General features: G+C 36.3%; 1 protein-coding gene across 1 annotated transcript; it reads left to right on the top strand.

Annotated features, from left to right (window-relative positions):
- LOC111877528 (zinc finger BED domain-containing protein RICESLEEPER 2-like) lies at nucleotides 1–1869 on the top strand. Its single transcript, XM_023874048.2, has 6 exons — nucleotides 1–38; nucleotides 124–594; nucleotides 687–753; nucleotides 854–1615; nucleotides 1705–1747; nucleotides 1844–1869. The coding sequence occupies exons 1-6, from the start codon at nucleotides 1–3 to the stop codon at nucleotides 1867–1869; spliced, it is 1407 nt and encodes a 468-aa protein (XP_023729816.2).
- Nucleotides 1870–23904: the final 22035 nt, after the last annotated feature.

Here is a 23904-nt window from a genome sequence, read left to right as displayed (position 1 = left end):
ATGGTTATCACAGGGCACTTTATTGATCATAATTGGAGGTTTGATTTCTTTTTCTATTTTTTAATAAGACATGTCCATTTTATTTAATATATTCATATTGGTATCTGGACTTGTTTTTTGTAGATTACAAAAACATGTCTTGAGTTTTGTACATATTCCTCCTCCTCGTACCGGACTTGATATTGCTGATGGTATTTATAAATGTTTGAAGCATTGGGAAATTGAGGACAAGATATTCACGATATCTATAGACAATGCTGCATATAATGATAGGGCGTTGAGAAGACTGAAAGAAATTTTTTCTAGAGTGAGAAAACTCACGTGTGGTCGGAGGTTGTTTCATGTTAGATGTTGTGCACATGTTTTGAATCTTCTTGTGAAAGATGGTCTTGCTATGATTGATTCTGTTATCAGGGAAGTTCGTGAGGGTATCAAATATATTAACAATTCTGAGGCGAGACTTCAAACATTTTCAAATATTGCACATCAACTACAAATACAAGATAGAAAGTTGTTGCTTGATGTTCCAACACGATGGAATTCAACCTATGATATGTTGTCGGTTGCATTAAAATTTAAAGATGTTTTCCCAAGGTACACATTAGATTTTAATAAAATAGTTTTGAATGTTGTGATTTTCAGATTTTCAAATACTGCACATCATTAAGTTTTTGTGATTTTCATAGATTTGTGGAGTACGAGCCACATTTCCATCACCTGCCTAATGATGAGGAGTGGGTGCATGTGGAGAGTGTATGTGAAATCTTGAAGGTTTTCAAGGTGCATATTACCTTTATTTAAGTATTATTTTAAATATTTTATAATTCCTAATACTAAAGCAACTTATTTTCAGGTATGCACAAATGTCATTTCTGGAAGTGATTATCCAACATCCAATCTGTATTTGATTGAGGTGTTTATAGTAAAAGAAACTTTGGATAAAGGTGCTCTATCAAAAAATGATTTTATTAAGACTATGGTGACTAAGATGAAGGAGAAGTTTGACAAATATTGGGGGGAGTGCCATCTTGTCATGGCTATAGCTTCAGTGTTAGATCCAAGATTTAAAATGAAGTTAGTAGAATTTAGTTTCCCAACCATATACTCCAATGCTGAAAAGAACATTGAAGAAGTGAAGAAAGCACTTTATGAAATGTATGAAGAGTATTTGGAAGTACATGATGCATCAGTCCGAGAAGCTGCAACGCCTGCAAATGGATGTGGAGGAAAGGAAGTGTCAAAAACATCACTCGGGTCCGGATGGGAGGCTTTTGGGGAGTTTATAAAAAATACAGATTTGGAGAGACCAGAAAAGTCAGAATTAGATATGTATTTGGAAGAAGGTGTTTATAGGGACCCGAGACAAAAAGGAATGGATTCATTCAAGGCTTTGGAGTGGTGGAATGTTCATAAATTGAAGTACCGTGTTTTATCAAAGATGGCTATGGATGTGCTTGCGATCCCGATTTCTACAATTGCATCTGAGGCAACTTTTAGTGCTGGGGGTAGAGTAATTGATCCATACCGATCTTCATTGGCACCAGACACTGTTGAAAAGTTGATTTGTGGCGGAGATTGGATTAGACATCGTTATGGAATCAAGAAAAAATTAAAGGTACATTTGATAAACTTAAAACATGTGAACTAACAATTGATTATTTAAATTTATTAATATTTGATCATGTTGGTGGTTTCTTTTTACAGAAGGAGGAAATGCCCATTGAGGTTTTATTACCTACAGGGACAAGTAATACTTAAAGGTGTAAGCCAATTTTATTTATTTGTAATCTTGTTGTTTTAATTACCTTATATTGCACATCTCATCAAATGTTTTAATATGCAGATTTTGCTGGATTGAATTTGCTTTAAGGAAGATTAGCTTTTGAGTTTTGATAATATGTTATGTTCAAATTTAATCATTTTTATAGTATTTTTGTAATTTGAACTTCCATGATAGGAAGACTTTCTTTTGGATGATTTAATTACATTTTAGGTTTGTATGTTGGAGTTTAAAACTTATGTAATTTGAAGATTTTATTTATGCATCTTGGTTGGAATTTAAGTAGTCTACTAGTCTGCACCTAGCTGAAAATCAAATAAATTTGTGTTTATTATTTTTTTATTATTTTTTTTATTATTATGGAATTCATTTTGTAAACGAGCTTTTAACGAGCTCGAGCCAAGCTTAAGCTCGTTTAAGCTCAGTTAGACAAAACGAGTCGAGCCCGAGTGGAGCCCGAACCGATGTATTACTTTACGAGCCGATCTCGAGCTCTGTTTTTGGGGCTCGAAACGAGCCGAACTCGAGCTCGAGCCATACATATTTTAAGCAAGCCGAGCTCGAGCTTGGTCAGGCTTGGGCTCGGCTCGGCTCGTTTGCACCCCTAGTCAAAACACATACTCATACACCAAACTATAAATAAGACCTGTTTCAGTACTAATCTATGGCTATAGATTGATAGGAACCAGTCCTCTTTTAGAGAAAAAAAAATTGATAAACCAAACTATACATAAGAACAGTTTCAGCAACAAACTTTTAGGATGAACTGTAGTGCCAATACAAGTTTTGGGTTAGTGATTTTATGTTTTATAATATATAGGAGAGAAGCATTAATTTCTTGTAATTAGATTTATCACTCTCCCTCCATGGACAGTAGTTCTTATGTGTTTTATATTTAAAAATAAATTTTAATCGTACTTACTACCATTAAAGTTTAATCTATACCAACTTGATTTTTTTTTTTTTCATTATCAGGTGTTCCAATAGAGCCATCATTGCAAACTACTAGCCTGGTGTAGATACAGCATCAGTACTTGCCTGCTGGTATACTAACTCTTAACCTTTTTTAGTTTTTTTGTTTCTGTCGACACATGTTCTTACATATCTTAAAAAGAAAGATGTGGCTGATTTGTGGTGCCCACAAAAGCCAATTAAAGATTGCATTCTTCCCATGGTATCCCACCATTGTTCTAAAAGAAGTAATCCCGTCACATAATAAAAGTTTCAAGCAAAGAATATTTAAATTACAAAAGTTACTTGCCAAATGATTTTACTACGAAATGCAGAAATGTATTTATTAAAATTCATAGAAGTACCGAGACCCTCCCTTTTATTATTACCTAATAAAATAAATGAACAAGTGAAACCATCTTTGTATATGTGTCGTCTCTCATCTATATGTAGGTCAAGCTCTCACCACTTAGAAATTTCAAATAAAATAGAATATTGGTGTGTTGACACAGGTCAAAAAGGGTAAAATTTTAATTTGGTTAACTGAAATTTAATTTATTGTGGAGTTGTGAGTACATATTTCATCATATATGTGTAGTAATATGATTCAAGAAGGTTAAGACCTGCATCAACGAAAAATATTTAACTCTGTTATATTTGTAAAAACCCCTGAAATATTTTCTGTCCTGGAAAAAGACACATATAATTTTTCCTATCTATTCTATCCAAAATGTCCGTTAAGTAGCCCCAACAGCTACTTTTGTTAATTTTAAACCAACTTTAAAGCAATAATTAAGAAATAGCAATGTACCCTTAAAACAATAAGCAAGAAATAGGAACACAGTTTTAAACATCCAAGTTGCCAGCTTTTCTTGCTTAGTGTTTAAAAGTTGGTTTAAAATTTTTGTTCAAAATGTACCAGTTGGTAAACAAGAACTTCATTTCCATCACACTCGGGACTCCTATGCATTTAAAAATGAAAAAATTAATCAGGAACTTTTAGTTAGGACTTAGGAAACAGGATCATGTAGTGCAATCACTCTTATAGTTGATTACTTGATTTAAAAATATATATTCATCAATCATTTAACCATCCAGTTAACAATAAATACTTTAAAATATAAAAAAAATGCATCTGTAATACATTAGTTAACGATAAATAACTCCAAAGGGGTATTCCACGTAGTTAGTCCATGAAAAATATTTGAAACTTTTTAAAGATAAATATTAACGATCGTACAATCTTACTGTGATCCTACAAAAAACTGATCTAATTAAGATTGTGATCAATTTACCTAGGTGGGATTGTAACATCGTAGGATATTATGATCCTATGATCAGGATCGTGATTTTAACAATCTTATTGTAAGTCTCTAAAACCATATCATGGGAGCTTGTTTGAGGCCATGAAGAGATTTCTGAAGATGACACATATAGTCTGGGTGAATGGAGTAACAGAACCCAGGAGGTTGATGCATGTAAATTGTCTCCTACAGTTGACTATGAAGAAAAGCATTCTTCGCATCCAACTGATGAATGTGCAAATGTTTGGATACAATAATGCTAAGAACTGTGCGGATGGTGGCCGGTTTAACAATCGAACTGAACGTCTCATCATAATCAAATTTAGGATGTTGACTCTCCTCATTTGCAATGAGTCGAGCTTTATCAGTAACATCAACCTTATATTTCTTCTTGAACATCCAAATAGAAAGAACTATGTTGGCCCCTACGGGCCTCAAAACAAGAATTCAAGTTCCATTAGAAATAAGTCAAACTCATCCTACATGGCAATGGTCCAATTATGGACACGAAGGGCTTGTAGATGGGATTTAGGAAGAGGCGATTCATACCTTATACGATTCAATTTTACCCCAAAGTGTTTGGAAAAAAATGACAATAAGTGAGTACCTGATTTAAGATTTATTGCTTAACGTTTAAAAGTACGTTGGTATTTTTAATGTTTAAAAGTTAGTTTAAAATTTTAAATGTACCTGTTGGGATTACTCTTAATACCAGTTATGGCTTTTAATAACTATGTTTATAAGTACTTGTTTTTGTCAAAACAATACATGTTGGGGATTTAAAATGTTGGTTTTTATATGTGTCCATACAAAATACCTAAAGTTTCTCCATACCAGCAACATAAGGGACCTTTATTGGAAGGTTGATTTCTATGCAGTAATAACATCCACTTGTAACATCCCAAAATTTCATGGTAAAATTTTCATTTTTAACACAATCAAAACACCCATTTATCTTTTAAACAAACATTTAGAAGTATTTCATAATAAAATAGTTACCAGAGTACAATCCTAAAGTCACAAAGTTGCGGAAAAACATGGGTATATGCGCTGTGATCAAGTCGGGCCCTTCCCTTTTGAACCGGAAGTACCTAAAATCATAAACAATAAACCGTAAGCACAAAGCATAGTGAGTTTCCCCAAAATACAACATACCATACATACAATAGAGAATGTTATGTGCCAGCCATAGTCTTGCCATTATGCCATGAGTTATATCATGATCTTGCCATTATGCCACGAGTTGTATCATGGTCTTTCCTTGCTAAGCCGGGGGCTGATACCCTGGCTCTTATAGACAAGTGCTAGGAACCACCTCCTAGTCTTCCATTCAAGCATCATAAAGACAACTAGCATACAATCCAGTGTTCTAAAAGGCGCGCCATGGCGGGTGCCAAGGCGCGCCATGGCGTGAGGCGCGGCGTCACCGTTACGAAAAGCTTCATAACGTTGCTGTTAGGCATGGCGCGTGGCAAGGCATGATATGGCGTGCCATGGCGCGTGTTTTTTCGTTTGAGACACGTTTTTTTGCTCTTTTTTATACCTTTTCTAATCGGACATACAAGTATTGTGTTTTTTTATTAACTTTCTGTTATTAGTTGTTGATATAACACTTGTAAAAACTAGGTATATTTGATATAAATTTATATTTATGCGGTAATATAATTATAAATTAGTACAAAATTGCCACCTTACATCACGCCTTGAAAAACGCCATGGCTCGCCATAACTCGTTAAGTTTGAGGCTTGGCCTTGCCGCCACGCCACGCCTCATGCCTTTTAGAACCTTGATACAATCTACAACTAACTATCTATTTAACAGCCAGGGTCTGAACCCTAGGCTTGCATACTGATTTTCCGGAAGCCACCCTCGGGTATTTCAAACAAATACCAAGGGCTACCCCTTAGTCTTCCAATAATACATAAGCTAATAGGTCAACATTGGTTCCTTCGATCTATAGATATAGTGAGATGACTCACATTAAACTGCTGAAGCCATAGATGAATATCTGACTACAACCTCGCTAAAAGTCCCTATGGTATCAATCAACAAATAACATCCACTCAATAATTGGATCCTAACTCACACTAAGAGTCCAAATTAGGGTAAAAGACCTTTTTACCCCTTTCCTGAACTTGGTCCAAGGCCAAGGCCCAATCCAATTGTCTAAAAATCGCAAAATCCAAAATGATCACTCAAGGCCTAAATATGGCCCAATTTTCCAAATTGGCCCCAATCCCTTTCATGGGCCTTTACCCAAGAGAGTCCATACTAGAAATATAATGACCCAACAAAAACCTAAACTCTTAAGGTCTACACATCTCCCAAAACCGAGAAGCCCAAACTGAAGCCCACTTGCCGAGTAGGTTACGCGTACTCAGCTCGTACTCTTAGCATACATGCTCTGGGGCTGGTATGTGCAACGTACCAGCTTGAACACACATCATACTCCTCATTTGGCCAACCCATGTCAAAAAGCACTTAATCCATTCAACCCCTACTCCAAACTCTCAAATCTTGTCTCAAAAGATGATTTATAATGTGAAATTGGCAACTTGACGTGCATGCATGGCTTAATGGGGCTCTAGAGCACAAAAGAGCTTAAGAAATGGTCTTAACACATGCATAAGTCCATATCCACCATAAAGTTTGCATTTTTAGGCTTAAAGGACCCCTAAAATATCCAGATCTAAAAGGGTAAGCTTCTAAAATGACCATAGCACACAAGAACCAACCAAAAAGGACCAAAATAGTCATAAACAAGCCCAAAAGAAGATCTATACAAAGAGTTGACAAGTTATGGACTTTATACCTCAAACGTCACAAAATAAAGAAGCTTAATCTGGATCTCTAAGCTCTTCTCCAAAGGTTGAGTCTTCAATCTTCTTCTTCTACCACTTCAAGATGCACAAAACACACCAAGCATCTTTACAAGAGCTCCAAAGCACCATATAAAGGCTAAGGATTATGGCTTGAAGATATGGAGGCTGGTCTAAAATGTCCAAAAAGTGGGTTAAAGAAGATTAAATATCGCACAAACCCTAAAAATTAGGGTTTGTCCAAAGCCAACATATGCCCATCGTAACTTATGCATGCCTAACGTACGTGGTCGATGCCCACGACCATGATCTAGATAGTACGCTAAGTGTACTCATAGATTACACCCCGCATACTAGCTAGAGGACCAAAATGCAAAAAAATTATTTAGCAAGGGTTAAAGGGAAAACTTACAAGGTCTGAATGTTACAAGTTCTCTGTGGGGAGCGCTGATATTGTTCGTGATGAAGAATGATGTTTAACATCGAATGTGCATTGATTACTAGGAGTTGAGCAAGTTAACGGTGTAGAACTGTTATACCCTTCCGAGGATTGGTGACCTCTTTGATCATTTGAAAGGTGCATCCATGTTCTCCAAGATAGATTTGAGGTATGGTTATCATCAGGTGAGAGTGAGATATGAGGACATGGAGAAGACCATATTCCAAACTCGTTATGGGCATTACAAGTTCATGGTGATGCCATTAGGGCTCACCAATGCGCCTACTATCTTCATGGATTTGATGAACTGGGTGTGCAGGACAATGCTCGACCGATCTGTCATTGTGTTTATTGATGATATCTTGGTGTATTCCAAGACCAGAGAGTAGCATGATGGGATTTTAGTCGATCCGGCCAAGATGTAGGTTGTGATGCAGTGGGAGGTTCCAAAATCTATTGGATTAGGTGTCTAAGCCTATAACTATTAATGGTATGTACTTGACCCGAGAGTAACATGGTCCATTTGGGTTGCATATCACCAAGACAATTTGATAGGATAGACTTTTGAGAAGAGGTTATTTATGATTTGTTAATATATTATATGTTCTAATATATTAATATGAAATCATATTATTTAATTAGTATTGATAAATAATTAATTTGGAACTAATTCTGTGATCAAAAAGAGACTAATTAAATATAAGGGGTTGATTGGTAAATCATTCATTCTTATGGTGTGGGCCAATGATCCATGATTCCTTAGGTTGGGCTAAACCCATGTGATAACCCATGGATGATCCATGGAGGTTTAAACCCATGGATCCTAAGGAATATGGAAGGTCATGGCTATTAAGGCTTGCATGATGTAACCCTAATCTTGCCACACTGTAGAAGAAGCCCTTATCATCCAAAATGGCACTACTAGTGATCTTGGAATGCATGAGCCGATTTTACGCACTAGATATTCTCTCTCAAAAACTTCCTTTGTCCTAGGTGTGTTTGATTCTATTTGAGGTGCAACACTTAGGGCACTAAGTTCTTAAAGGTCCAAGGCTTCCAAGTACAACAAAACGTATGTCATCTAACTAGAATTTTTATAGTAAAGATACTCTATTGTATGCTAGTTAGGATGATGCTTTAAAAAATAAAGTTTGCATGTATATTAGAGAAAACATAGATCTAAAGCATCTAGGGTTTCATTTACACCATTGGAGTGTTAGAATGCTCGAAACCCTTCAGTGGTGTCAGAGCCTATGGTTGTTTTCCAATATACTTGAGGCTACTTGTTTTCAAAGCTTGGAAAAATCGATTTTCAACATTCTGGACAATGAACTCACCGAGTCCACTGGGGGACTCGTCGAGTCCACTCACAAAACTGACCAAGTCGCCGAGTTTGTTCATTCACTCGACGAGTTGGTGATCCAGAATGCATATTTTCGAAGTTTTTGGCTAGAATTGGACTAGTATCATTACCCTAAGCTATTTTTGAACTTATAAACCTATTTTTGATGTGGTAATGATTATGCTTATCCAATTTAAAACAAAATTTTTAAAGGTTCATGTTTTGTATTAGTTTATATTGTTAGGCTAATTACATGAAATTTGTTTGATATGAATTATCTTGTTCATATGAGTTTTATCTAGATCATGAACATTACTTGACATGCTTATTAGTGTTTGATGATCTTGATGGCCTTTAATTTACTCCACAACTTGTCCTCAAGTTATGGAAAATGAAAAGTTTTTTCATTTTAAAAATATCATTAAAGTCATAGGTTATGTACTTGAAGAGTCTTTTTCCCATAAATAGTTTTATGAACTCCATAACTTGTCCTCAAGTTATGGATTTTCAAGGCTTTTCATTAAAGCCTATATTAAACTCAAATGTTATGGATTCCAAAAGTTTTTGAAAAGTTCAAAATTTTCCCTCAAGTTTTGGAATTTGTAAATGTAGAGTCTTCTTTTGACACATTTAGTTCCAAACCCTAGAATTTTAAATGTTTAAAATTCAACCTTATACTATTATAATATTATAGGTTTAATATATATATATATATATATATATATATATATATATATGTATGTATATATGTATAAGAATATAGTCAGTGTTACCGTTAGTAGGCCTCATTCATGAAGCCGGTCTATAAGAGGGGTATAAGGTTACTGCCTATAAAATGGCAGTTTAATGGGTGTCCACTCTCACCCACCGCTTCCTTAATTGATGGAGGGTCGTTAGTCGAACGGGTTCAATAAGAGATTTTAATTTTTATTATAAGTATAATGATAATTATAAAGTAACTAAACTTTCATTAAATTCCCAATCTTAGTTACTTTAGGAAAAATGTGAATTTGGTGCTAAGCCATGAAATTGCACTTTGCACCTTGTTAAGTCATTAGTGGAGCGTATGTGGTTAACCGGCACACTAATCTGGATTGACAGTGTGTGGCAAAGGGTAGCTTGATGTTAATCATAGATCAATGGAGTGTGTGTGGTTAACCGACACATTGATTAGGTGGTTGTAATGTAACATCCCGAGTCCAGGTATACTTTGTGAACCTTGATCTATTGAGTTGTTGTCTATTTTTGTGCTTAATATAAAATGAGTGAAAAATGATTACGCGGGGCGTACCTGAGGAGCACACTTAGCGTACTCATCAGTGTGCATGTGACACAGAGACCACCTAGTACATTAGGCGTAACTGTGGGTATGCTGGGCGTACTAGGCCGAGAGTGCAAACCCTAATTTAGGGTGAGTCCCCTATATAAAGGATATGATGACCTCATTCCTGGCCACCATTCCCAGAGAGAAAACGCTAAGAGGGACCTAACCCTCGTTCTAGAGCTTGTGTGTGTGTGTGTGTGTGTGTGTGTTTGAGCCTTGAGAGCTTTTGTGTGGTTTTGAAGAGAAGAGGAGGTCTTGAAGAAGAAGGAGTTGGAGTCCATGCTTCTAGATTCGAGAAAATCTGAGTGGGAAGCTTCTTGTTGAGGTATAAAGCTTCACTCTTTACCTCTCTTTTGTTATGAGCATCTTATTTGAGTATTTCAGGGTTTTGTTCCAAAAAGGTGGAGACTTGATGAGATCTTGAACTCCAGAGACGAGGACCAAACCCTTTTGAGAATATGAGTAGCGCAAAGTCAAAAAAAATCAAATCTTGGTCGTTGAAATCACTCCATGCATGAGTTATGAGCTCCTTGAGGCAAAAGAGTGTATATTTTGAGGTTGGTGACCATTTCAGCCATGCAAAGGCTTAAAGTCACCGACTATTCTTGGAATGTACTTGACCCAATTAGCATGGTCCATTTGGGTCATGGCATTGTAACACTTGGATAGACTAAATGAGAGAAAGGATACTAAAGGTTTATTAATATATTATAAGTTCTAATATATTAATAATAGTATTTAATTAGTATTGATCAAAGAATTATTTTGGAATTAATTAAGTGATCAAAAAGAGACTAATTAAATATATAGGGTTGATTATGTAAATCATCTAATCTTGTATAGTGGGCTAATGATCCATTGTTTGTGTGGATTGGGTTAAAACCCATAAGGTGCTCCGTGGATAGTACATGGAGGTTACAAACCCATGGATCATGGAACATGAAATGCCATGACAATTAGGGTTTACATGGTGTAACCCTACTTGTAACACAACTATATAAAGACTCCATGGATGACTAAAATCGGCACTACAAGAAAGTAATAGAGGGCTAGCCGATTTTGAGGTGTAAGTGAACTTCTCTCAAAGTTATTCTAAGTGTTGTGGTGTTGTGTGAAACATTTGAGGCATCACACATGAGGTCCTAGGCTCACAAGGTTTTCAAGGAATCCAAGCAACTAAAATGTATGTTCTTCTACTAGCATTTATGTTTTAAAGTTCCCCACGACATGCTAGTTATATTAAGAACCTTGGAAAATCATTTTGCATGTATCTTAGTAAAACATAGATCCAAGGTTTCTAGCGTTGCATGTACACCTTAAGAGTGTTACAATGCTCAAAAACCCTTCAATGGTATGAGAGACTATGCTTGTTTATTTAATACTTGATGCAAACTTGTTAAGAAAATCGACAAAACTGCCTTCTGCTGAGTGAACTCGTCGATTCCAAGGGGGGACTTGATGAGTCCATGCTTATATTCAACCAACTTGCCGAGTCAGTTCTTGCACTCGACGAGTTGGCTTGTCAAAGTGCAGTTTTTCGACTTTTGCTGCTAGAAATGGGCTAGAATCATTACCCTAAACTGTTTTGGTGTTATAACACTTGTTTTAGATGGTGTAATGTTTATGCTAATCCATTTTCAAAGGGTAATATCAAATTTTCAAGCTTTGTATGGTTTATTTATGATTCTTGAAATTGTTGATATGAACATTCATGAACTTATGAGTTTAGAAGATCATAGGAATTATTTGTAACTTGCTTGTTGTTTTAATTCTTGATCATGATGTGTTTTAATGGAATCTATAGTTTATCCTCAGGTTATGGATTACCAAAAGTCACACTTTTAAAGTCCATTATTAAACACATAGGTTACATGAAATGAAATGTCTCTCATATTATTAATCCATTAACTCCTAAGTTATGAAAGTTGAAAAGTTTTGAAAGTTACAAAACGTTCCCTCAAGTTTTGGAACATGTAAAGCTACTTTAAAAAACTTTAGTTCCAACCCCTAGAATTTTAAAAGTTAAATTTTAACCCTTATACTTTATAATATTATAAGTTAATAATATATATATATATATATATATATATATATATATATATATATATATATATATATATATATATATAACAAGTCGTTTCACCGTTTGTAGGCCTCAGTCATGAAGCCAGTCTATAAGGGGGTATAAGGTTGTTACTAATAAAATGGCAGCTTAATGTGTGTCCACTCTCACCCACCGCTTCCTTCACTGGTGGAGGGTCGTTAGCCGAATGGGTAAGACAATGAATTTAATCCTCATTAAAAGTATGAAGATTGTAAAGTAACTAATTTTTTTTTTTTTATAAATTCCCAATATTTGTTACTTTAGGAAAATGTGAATAAGGTGTATCCCATGAAATTACACTTTGCACTTTGTTTAAGTCGTTAGTGGAGCATGTATGGTTAACCGACACACTAACCTGGACTTAATATGGTAGGAAAAGGGTGGCTTAAGGTTTATCATAGGTTGTTGGAGTGTGTGTGGTTAACCGGCACATCGATTGAGTGATAAACATTAAGAGTAGCAAGTAATTTGCATGGTTACTTCACACCTTGTTTTGTGTTCCTCGGCATCCCAGTCACAAAACTTGAATGGAACACTCGAGATTGAAACATGCCATTTAAAACTTCAATGAATCTCAAAGAACGTAGGAGTTTCAAAAAGCAATTAAAACCTAATATTTTATTTCGTTTTTCATGGTGGAAATTGGTGAATCGTCATTCACCTACCTTGAAATATTTTATAGCTTGGATTACAGCATCCCTCTTCTAAGTTATAAAATATTGTGTTGGGTCCTAGCCTTAATATTACATTTGGGTGTCTTATTAATGACTATCTTTATATCTAATCTAAACTTGTTTTTCTTCTTTTTCAGATGTCTTCTAACAATGTTGCTTTTGGCTCAAACCCTACCGGCTCCTTCTCTCTTATGAACCTTTGTGGGAGATTCATCTTTGATGGTTCCAACTTTATGGATTGGATCGGGAACATCAGGATGGTCACTCATTAAGAGGACAAAGAATATGTCCTCGACAAGAAGCTGAAGGAACTCGATGAGTCATCTGCTACTCTTGAGGAGATCGTGGAATTCCGGACTCATGAGAGAGATGCCATGAAAGTGTCATGTATCATGTTGGCCACGATGACAGCTGAGCTCATCGAGTTGATGGACCACTACCATCAAAGTGCTCGCCACTATTACCCTTTTGAGATGCACCAGGACTTGATGGACCACTACCATCAAAGTGCTCGCCAAGGAGGTATAACATCATCTGCTCCATGATAACAACCCGGATGAAGGATAGAGAACCCATCACCGGCCACTTATAGAAAATGCAAAGGTATGTGGACCGTTTGTTGAAGCCAAATGTGAACTTCCCAGAGGAGTTGACAATTGACATCATTTTGCACTCCTTAGCTTCTTGTTTTGATCAATTCCGAATGACATACCACATGAAAAAGGAGGAAGTCACACTTAGCAAACTTCAAGGACTCTTGAAGACCGTCGAAAGTGGTCTTAAGGGTAAACCGGTTGTTACCACTCCTACTCCTACCGCGGCCCCTATCTTGGTAATCCGGCAAGGCAAAGGGAAGAAGAGGAAGAGCCCTTCGAAGGGCACCAAGGGAAAGTCTCTTGATGGCTCATCTTCAAGTGGAACCAAGAAAGGTTATGTCACTCCTTTTGCTAACCCTAAAGCGGCTGAATGCTTCTATTGCCACGAAAAGTCGCACTGGAAGCGAAACTGCCCAAAGTACCTACAAGATGTGAAGGATGGGAAAGTAAAACCCAACCATGCAGGTATTTACACTATATTGTCTAATAACTCACCCATTCTAATTCTTGGGGGCTTGATACCGGTTGTGGTATTCATATTTGTTCTGACTTGCAGGGACTAAGAAGAAGTGAGGATGTGGAGCATGGAAAGATACACTTAATCATAGGGAATCAGAAAGCTTCACATGTCACCAAGATTGGAGTTTATACTTTGTTGCTAAGTAGTGGGTTAACTTTAGATTTGAATAAATGTTGTTACTCGTTTGAAATGGAAAGAAATATTATTTCCTTTCATGCTTGGTACAAACAAGGGTTTACCTTTTCTTTTGATAATGAATGTGGTGGTATTAATGCTTTCTTTAATAATGTTCTTTATTTTAAAGCATTACCTTGTGATGGTGTGTATGAAGTTGTGTCGATTGTAGATAACCTAGGAAATAATATGTTGTGTATTGATTCTTCCACTAGCTTGGATAAAGCATCATTGTGGCATTGTCGTCTTAGACATGTAAGCAAGAAACGCATAGGCCAACTCCAAAGGGATGGAGTGTTGTACTCATTTGAACTAAAGTCGGATGATAGTTTTGAATCTTGTCTACTTGGAAAAATGAGAAAATCACCATTCACTGGTTCTTGTGGTAGGGTTGAAGGTTTGTTGGATCTGGTACACACGGATGTGTATGGACCCTTCAGAACCGCCATAAGGGATGCTAACCGCTTTTATGTGACTTTCACTGATGATTGTAGTAGATATGGATATGTCTACTTAATCAAGCATAATTCAGAAACCTTTGAAAAGTTCAAAGAGTTTAACCAGGCAGTGGAGAACCAATTGGGCAGGAACATTAAGATGCTTCGATCCGATCGAGGAGGAGAGTATCTTAGTACCGAGTTCCTTGACTATCTTAAGGAATGTGGGATTGTCTCACAATTGACACCTCACAGGACACCACGACTTAATGGTATGGCTGAATGGCGTAATCGAACCTTGTTGGACAAGGTTCGTTCAATGATGAGTCGAGCTTCGCTACCAATCTCATTTCGGGGGTATGCCTTAGAGACTGCCACTCATGTTCTAAATCTAGTCCCTACAAAGAAGGTTGCCAAAACACCTCACGAGATGTGGACTGAAAAAGTTCCCAATCTAGACCACATCAAGATTTGGGGTTGCAAGGCTTTCGTGAGGCACGAGACTCACGATAATCTCGAACCACGAAGTGAGAGGTGTATTTTCATCGACTACCGACAGAAATCCTTTGGTTACCTCTTCTACAGACCCATTGATAATGTGGTCTTTGTAGTGAGGAGGGGAGTCCTTTGCGGGAGAGAGTTCATAAGAAAAGGAAACAGTAGGAGGCAATTTAATCTTGAAGAAATTCAAGAGTCAAGTGGTAAAGGAACCTGAAACCCTAGCAATCAACCTGAGGAGGAAACTCTTGTTGATTCGACAGATGAATTTGTACCTCTGAAGCGTTCCACAAGAGTTAGGAATGCACCTGAGCATTACTACGGTTTCCATATTAGTGCGGAAGGTGATACACTTATCAGTGATAATAGGATGGTAAGTCTGGATGAACCTAACAGCTATACGGATGCCATGGCAGGCCCTGAGGCTGCTAAATGGAAAGAGGCTATGGACAACGAGATATAGTCCATGTATGACAATCAAGTTTGGGACTTAGTTGACAATGTACCAGGTCATAATACATTTTGGTGCAAATGGATCTTTAAGAAAAAGACCGACATGAATGGTAATATAGACACTTATAAGGCGTGAGTGGTTGCAAAGGGCTTTTCTCAAACTCTGGGAGTTGATTATGATGAGACTTTTTCAGTAGTAGCTAAGATTAAGTCTATTAGGGTTGTCTTAGCCATTAGTGCATTTCATGATTATGAAATATGGAAAATGGATGTAAAAAATGCTTTCCTTAATGGAAAATTGGCTGAGGATATTTACATGAGTCAGCTAGAGGGTTTTGTCAGTACAGAGTACCCTAATAGAGTGTGTAAGCTTGAGAAATCCATTTATGGATTGAAACAAGCACCTCGCAGATGGAATCTTTGTTCCAATGAGAAAGTCGAGAGTTTGGCTTTTCGAGGAGCGAAGATGAATCATGTGTATATGTCAAGGTTAGTGGGAGTATAGCTAGCTTTTTGGTATTGTATGTGGATGGCATAATACTAATAGGAAATGACATCCCAACTCCGCTGGAAGTGAAATCCTAGCTTGGGAAGTGTTTCGCTATGAAGGACCTTAGAGAAGCTGCCTATATCCTAGGGATAAGGATTTTAAGAGACAGGAGTAAAAGACCAATTGGACATAGTCAGAGTACCTACTTGGATCAAGTGTTGAATAGATTCAGCATGCAGAATTCCAAGAAAGGAGAGTTACCAATCCAGAGTAACGCTATACATAGTAAGACTTAGAGCCCAAGTACAGAGGCTGAGATAGCTGAGATGAGTTGAGTACCGTATGCTTCCGTTGTAGGCTCGATCATGTATGTTATAACTTGTACTCGTCCTGATGTGGCCTTTGCATTGAGCATGGTCTGCAGATATTAGGGGAACCCTGGCAAGGCTCACTGGACTGCAGTAAAGAACATTCTCAAGTAGCTGCGGACGACTAAGGACTGGGTCCTTACCCTCGGTGGGAGTGATGACTTGAGAGTAGTAGGGTATAGTGATGCTAGCTTCCAGACTGATAGGGATAATTTCCGCTCTTAGTCAGGCTGGGTCTTTACCTTAAACGGAGGAGCAATTACTTGGAAAAGTTCCAAGCATGAGACAGTGGCTGACTCAACTCGCGAATCAGAGTATATAGTGGCAAGCGAGGGAGCAAAGGAGGCTATATGGCTAAAGAAATTCATTGGACACCTTGGGGTTGTACCAGCCATAAAGGAGCCTATGGAAATTTTCTGTGATAGTGAAAGTGCAGTTGCCTTAGCCAAGGAACCAAGGGTGTTGGATAAGGTGTCTAAGTCCATAACTTATTTGGTATATACTTGACCCGACCCGGCATGGTCCATTTGGGTTGCATTTCATCCAAACTATTTATGGATAATTTTATGAGAGTTATACACATATGATTATTAATATATTATAAGTTATAATATATTAATATGAAGTCATGTTATTTAATTAGTCTTAGTCTTAAATTAATTATGAATTAATTTAGAGATTAAAAGGAAGACTAATTAGATTGTGGGCTATTGGTTTTATATAGTGTGGGCTAACACTCATTTGTTAATGGGCTAGGCTTGTATGGAAGTCCATGGATGATCCATGGAGCTTTTAACCCATGGATCCTTGGAAAAGGAAAGTTCATGGGTTATTAAGGTTTCACCCTAATCATGTACACTATATAAGCATGTATATGTTGCATGAAATAGCCACTAGTGTCACTAGTGTGTGTGCTTTTGTGTGGCCAATTTTGTAGTGTGTATACACTCTCTCAGAGTTTTCCAAGAGTTTGTGGTGCTTTGTGATTCCATTTGAGGCATTCACACTATTGGTGCTTGGCCCTCAAACTCCTTAGGAATCAAACTCATCATCAAAAGGTATGTAATCTCATCTAATTCTTTTATGTTTAAAAGTACCCCATGCCATGTTAGATAGGTTATGAACCTTGGAAAATTATTATTTTGCATGTATTTAGACAAACATAGATCCAAGGTTTATTAGTGTATCAGAGCCTAGGCTTGCTTGTTTGAATACTTGATGCAAATTGCTGAAAATCGAAGATTTTATGCTGTCTACACAGATGACTCGCCGAGTCCATGAAGGGACTCGATGAGTCCAAGGCAAAACTCATCCAACTCGGCGAGTTGGTTCATGCACTCGACAAGTTGGACCCCCAGACAGCATATCTTCAAGTTTTGGTGCTGGAATTGGTATAGAATCATTACCTTAAACTGTTTTGGACTCATAAAACCTGTTTTTGATGTGGTAATGATGATGGTGGACCAATTTCAAAGTTATAATCAAAATTTCAAGTTTATATGTGTTCATATGATTCTTGAAATTGTTGATGTGGATGTTCATGTTCATATGAGTTTTGTTAGATCATAGGAATTATTTGCAAATTGTTTGTTAGTTAATTCATGATCTTAATGTGTTTTAATGGAATTCTTAATTTGTCCTCAAGTTATGGAATTCCAAGAGGTTTTCTTTTAAATGTTTTTTTTAAGAAGTTGTAGGTTACATTTTCTTGAAGAGTTTTTCCCATAAATGTTTTATGGACTCCATAACTTGTCCTCAAGTTATGGATTTCCAAGAGACTCTTCATTAAAAGCTTTAAAACACTTAATTAAAACTCATAAGTTATGAATATCCAAAAGTTTATAAATTGTTCAAAACTTGCCCTCAAGTTTTGGAATTTGTAAAGTCTCACACAAACTTTAATTCCACACCCTAGAAATTTTAAAAGTTAATATTCTACCCTTATACTATTATAAGATTAATGGTTAATTATTATATATATGTATAAGAATAAGTCGTTTTACCGTTAGTAGGCCTCATTCACGAAGTCGGTCTATAAGGTGGGTATAAGGTTGTTGCCTATAAAATGGCAACTTAATGGGTGTCCACTCTCACCCACCGCTTGCTTGACTGGTGGAGGGTCGTTAGCCGAACGGGTAGGACAATGACTTTAAATTCTCATTAAAAGTATAATGAATATTATAAAGTAACTAAATATTTTTTATTTAATTCCCAATCTTAGTTGCTTTAGGAAAAATGTGAATTTGGTGCTAGCCCATGGAATTCACACTTTGTACCTTACCAAGTCGTTGGTGGAGCGTGTGTGGTTAACCGGCACACTAACTTGGACTAGTAAGGATCATGCAGGGTGACTTAATGTTTGTCATAGATCAATGGAGCATGTGTGGTTAACCGGCACATTGATTGGGTGATAATATTAAGGGTACCAAGTGAATTGGTATGATTATTCACACCTTGTTTTGTGATCCTCGGCATCCCAGTCACAAAATTTGAGAGGGAACACTCGAGATTAAAACATGCCATTGAAAAATTCAATGAATCTCAAAAGATCTAGGAATTTCAAATCCAATTAAAACCTAATAAGTTATTTCGTTTTTCATGGTGGAAATTGGTGAATCGTCATTCGCCTACCTTCAAATATTTTATAGCTTGGATTACGGCATCCCTATTCCAAATTATAAAATATTGTGTTGGGTCCTAGCCTTAATATTTCATATTGGGTGTTATATTATGGATTTTGAATCAACTAACTTGTTTTTCTCCCATTATAGATGTCTGGTTCAGACAACTATGATCTTCCCAAATCTCTTGAAGATGGTGTCCCTCAACATCATGCTTCACTTCTTCCACCTCCTCCAATTATTCTCCCTCACCCACAAGTTCTTGAAAAGTTTAAAGTCACTCAATCCCTATTGGCAAGCATAGTCTATGTGTGCTCACATCTTGGAGATAAAGTCACATATTGACAAGCCGGGAGAGTTGGGTGTCAAAGTCTCGTGAAAGTTGGATGTTCAATCACTTTCTTAGTAACATAGTGAGTCTCTTTGGGACTACTATGAGACAGACTATGACATGACCCATAATGATGTTATCTATTTGCTTGGTGTTGTGGAATCAGCAATGATTTGGAACACCAGTAAAGCAAATTTGATTAAAAGAACAACTTCCCAAGTCTTAAATGGACATTGAAAATGGTAGCATTGGATATCTAGAAAAAGATTTCTCTTCCCAAAGGAAAGGGATCGGCCATAGTCAACTCGGTTGACCAAATGGTAAAGAGAAAGGCTAAGTCTGAGATAGTCTCATGTGCCATTACCGAAGGGTCCATGTGTTTTGTTGCCAAAGGAAGAGGCATTGGTTGCGAAGCTGCCCTATTCGCCTGAAAGGTCATAAGGTTGATCAAGTCAAGAGGTTTGACTCTACTTCGGGTAAAGTCCACTGTCTAACTCTATTAAGTTCCTATTTGGAGATTCTTATTACATAATGTGAATGGGTCACATGCTGATGTTTTTAAGAATCAAAGAAAAGATAGGAAGCTTAAAGTAAGTATATGTTGATTCTGATTGCAAAGGTGGGTTTCGATCGCATGGTTCGGTAATCAGAATTTTGAGTTGTTGCTTAAGAGTTATAATATATTGCTTATGTATAGATAACAACAAGGTTTTCATGTGGATTGTAAGGATAAGTTTTTTCCGCAAAGTTTTAAAATAAAAGAAAAAAAAGGGTTTTAATTTTATTTATTTTAAAAATATCCTTACAATGGCATCTGTGGAAAATTGTTGCTTATATGTTTCCAGTAATAGCAATATTGGAAAGTGGATTTGATTCTTTCATTTGTGGTAGTGTCTGAATTTACCGAATGAAGAAAGTTTTTCATCACCCAAGTTTCAATTAGATAGAAACTTGGAATCATACAAGTTGTATTGTATGATGAATGAGAATTTTCATCTTTGAAAATTAGGACTAATTCTTTGATCACATGTATATGTGAGTCAATTGAAGGACTAAGGAATTAGGTACACTGGGTGTGCGCTGGTCAAGGTCCACCACAAAGATTGATTTGTCATGATTTACTAAAGATTAGTAAATATGATTATACTTATGAGGTTAACTATAATTCTGTAACATTGGCAAGGTTACAATGTATGACAGAACAAATGAGAAGAATCAAATTAGGCAGAAAGATAAAAGTTTCTCAAATCTGAAAGGATGGGAGAGTACTTTAGTATCATATTTCATGATCATCTTAATGATTATGAAACCATATCACAAATTCATACTCTAAGGACGTCTTAGTGCGTTGTTATGGCTAAGAAGAGAGGTCATGAATTGTTGCATTGGTTAAAATCAAGAAGATGAGTCATACTTCGTTCCAAAACAATTCTTAGAGTCATACTCCAAGATTGTAACTTTGAGTGACATAAAGTAAGGTTTAAAACACTTATCAAATGTAGTGTAAAATGTTTCTACTCTTGTACATTTGAGATTGGTAAGTTGTGATGTCTTGGATGAGACAAAGACCAACTAAGACCAACTGTGTGAAGTGTTAGTCTTGATAAGAATCCGCACTATCCCTTGAATATTTGTTTCGTCAAGGAATGGTTCTTGACTGGGGAAACTTATATGTCAAGGGGACAGTGGGAGCCTTAAATATCCTGAAAGAGTTTCAAGATTTAATCAAGAGTAAAACCTGTAATTTATCACTAGCACATGACTTAAGGTTTGCAACCTACAGTGTTGACATAATTCTTATTTCTGTACCTACTTCAAATAAGTTGAATTTGCATGTGAGTTATCAGAGTTCAACTTGGAAGCATTGGTGGGCCTTGTGCTACCAAGGTGACAAGAAACTAGGATTGAACAAGTTTAATCCATGTAAGGCTGAATTTGTCACTAACCTTATCTTGTGATTGTGGTTTTGACAAATTCACATGGATAGGAACTCATACACTATAAAATCTAAGTGTCATAAGGTTTCTCTCCGATTCATGAAAATGATGGTGAGGAAACGCTTTCACTAAGTAGATTTTACGTAGATATCAATTGTGTTATTTGCATTTTCAAAAGTCGTTAGTGGAGCGCGTGTGGTTAACCGGCACACTAACATGGACTTATGAGAAATGGAAAATGCCTAAGAAATTGAGACTATGATTACGGCATCCCTTTTCATAGTTCTGAAAATTTTTTAGACACACATGTGAGCTATCTAAGAAAGGGTGTATGAATCTAAATTTCAGAAGTCCAGCAGATTTCTGGAAATATGTCAGAGCTAGTGGGAGCATAAGTGTTATGCTGATAATCATCATGTTAGTGGGAACATGATTATTACGTTTCGTGTTGCAAGTTAGCAATGTTAATTATAGAAAAAAAAGTTTCAATTCGTGAAGTTGCAGGGGTTGAAAAGTTGTTTTGCTATAATTAAGGGAGAGGAAATCATGTCTTCATTTCAATTCTAAAGCTTAGATTGAGATTTTAATCATCTTTAGTCAAGGATATATGTATGAATTTTATGTCTGAATGGTTCGACTTAAGGAAATTCTATATATATTGCGTTCTCAAAATTCAATTATGACTACGGCATCCCTCTTCATAGTTAAATTTTAAAAACATGGCAAATAAAAAATATTGTAGCAAAAGACTGGTCTAGTATCATGTCTTTATGTCAAACATCATGAATCGTGTCCCATATGCTTCGGATATAGAATCGATTGCATGTGCTATAATATTCATCTTTTCTAAATTTTCGAAACGCTTAAGGCATTGAGAAGGGAAAAGTCTAGAACTGGATATGACTAAAGTGATTAAGCAATTGTCGAGGACAATCTGAGGTTCACCAAAGATTGGTTGCTCAGGGAAAGTTGGAAGTATGATGTAAGATGTCAGAAAGGACCATATTGACATATTCTGAAAAGAAGTAACTCTTGTTCGGAAGTGATAGTCAAAATGGGACTATGGAAATGTCTCCATAGGTGGAAGTTATTCAATCTATGTGAGATTAGAAAACCTTAATGCAAGAAGGATGTTCAAAGCAATGTACTTTGAATATGAGACTTCCATTCCATAGAGGTTGACCTTCTTTGGAATACTCTGTAATGACTGGTGACAAGGTTTTGGTGACTTTGTGCATAATCATTACAAGAGGAACATTGCATAAAAGTTTAAAATCTAACAGATTTTTTGGTAAATGATAGGAATCGGGGATTCTCACATTTACAATAAGGATTTGGGATTGTGAAATAAGTATCAATGGAATCATGTTCAATTGATCTACATCACAGAGTAAAGATCATAGACAAACATAGTGTGCATACTAGGAGTATGGCATAACTATTGTTTAGAAAACAAAGTGTACATGCTAGGAGCATGGGACAACTGTTGTTTTATTCAAGTATTAAGTTGATTATTTGAAACATTATACAATGAATAATGTGTAATCAATATGGTGATAAATAAAAGGTGGTTTTATTTATATTCAAAAGGGTTCTGAGACCATATTGGATTCGATTATTATTGTGTTTCACTTTGCATGTTTTGACTTCCTAAATAGCTAGGTTATTCTTTCTGAGTGACTAAGTTATTTAAACACTCCATAGTCGTTCATATGTTGGAAGTAGGTATGAATCAAGACTGTCATGAATCGAGTTTGTAGATGGCTAAATGGGTTTAGTCATAGCAATGGTTGCTACAACATTCATGAGTGCTCATTAGTTATGAGTATTGGAATAAACCCACGCTCACTTGTATCACTTCATGGAATTTATCTCGAGTGATCGTGAGACGGTAATATCATATAAATCTTCAAACCTAGAGATATGAGTTGTTACCTATGAGTTGGTTGTGCATTGATTGCACGTAAACGCATCAGTAACTTGATGTTATAAAACGTGCCTTTGTGTACAATTCAACAAGTAGTAGAACAAGCATATGAGTCGAAGTTTATCTGTTCCTTCTAGAAATAGAAGCGATATCTGGGCCCCTCGATGTTTTTGTTGTGACCTATGTACCGGCTGGTCAGAACTAAATTGATGTGTTCGATTAAGTTCTTTGTCAAGCAAATCGAAAATCGGGAAACAAACTGCTGGAAAATAAGTACGACGTTGTTCCATGTATTTGTCCGGCTGATATCATGAGAACAGAGGATTATATGATCACTTATCTAAAATGGCGCTTCATAGTTCAATAGAGTTTTCGAGAGCTACGATTGCTGGTTGGTTCCTGAAGTAACATACGCAAATATAGTTATTAGACTAATCCAAGTGGGAGTCTGTTGGATAAGGTGTCTAAGTCCATAACTTATTTGGTATATACTTGACCCGACCCGGCATGGTCCATTTGGGTTGCATTTCATCCAAACTATTTATGGATAATTTTATGAGAGTTATACACATATGATTATTAATATATTATAAGTTATAATATATTATTATGAAGTCATGTTATTTAATTAGTCTTAGTCTTAAATTAATTATGAATTAATTTAGAGATTAAAAGGAAGACGAATTAGATTGTGGGCTATTGGTTTTATATAGTGTGGGCTAACACTCATTTGTTAATGGGCTAGGCTTGTATGGAAGTCCATGGATGATCCATGGAGCTTTTAACCCATGGATCCTTGGAAAAGGAAAGGTCA

The sequence above is a fragment of the Lactuca sativa genome, chromosome 7, assembly GCF_002870075.4.
Source record: "Lactuca sativa cultivar Salinas chromosome 7, Lsat_Salinas_v11, whole genome shotgun sequence".
Taxonomy (NCBI): Eukaryota; Viridiplantae; Streptophyta; class Magnoliopsida; order Asterales; family Asteraceae; genus Lactuca; species Lactuca sativa.
Note: the sequence above shows the minus strand (reverse complement) of the source record. Positions and strands in the feature narration are given on the sequence as shown.

Excerpts from the sequence above, each read along its gene's own strand:
- LOC111877528 (XM_023874048.2), top strand. The coding sequence starts at position 1 with ATGGTTATCACAGGGCACTTTATTGATCATAATTGGAG. Across the intron at positions 754-853 it reads AGTGGGTGCATGTGGAGAGT|GTATGCACAAATGTCATTTC; the intron begins GTATGTGAAATC and ends ACTTATTTTCAG. Across the intron at positions 1,748-1,843 it reads TTTATTACCTACAGGGACAA|ATTTTGCTGGATTGAATTTG; the intron begins GTAATACTTAAA and ends TTTAATATGCAG.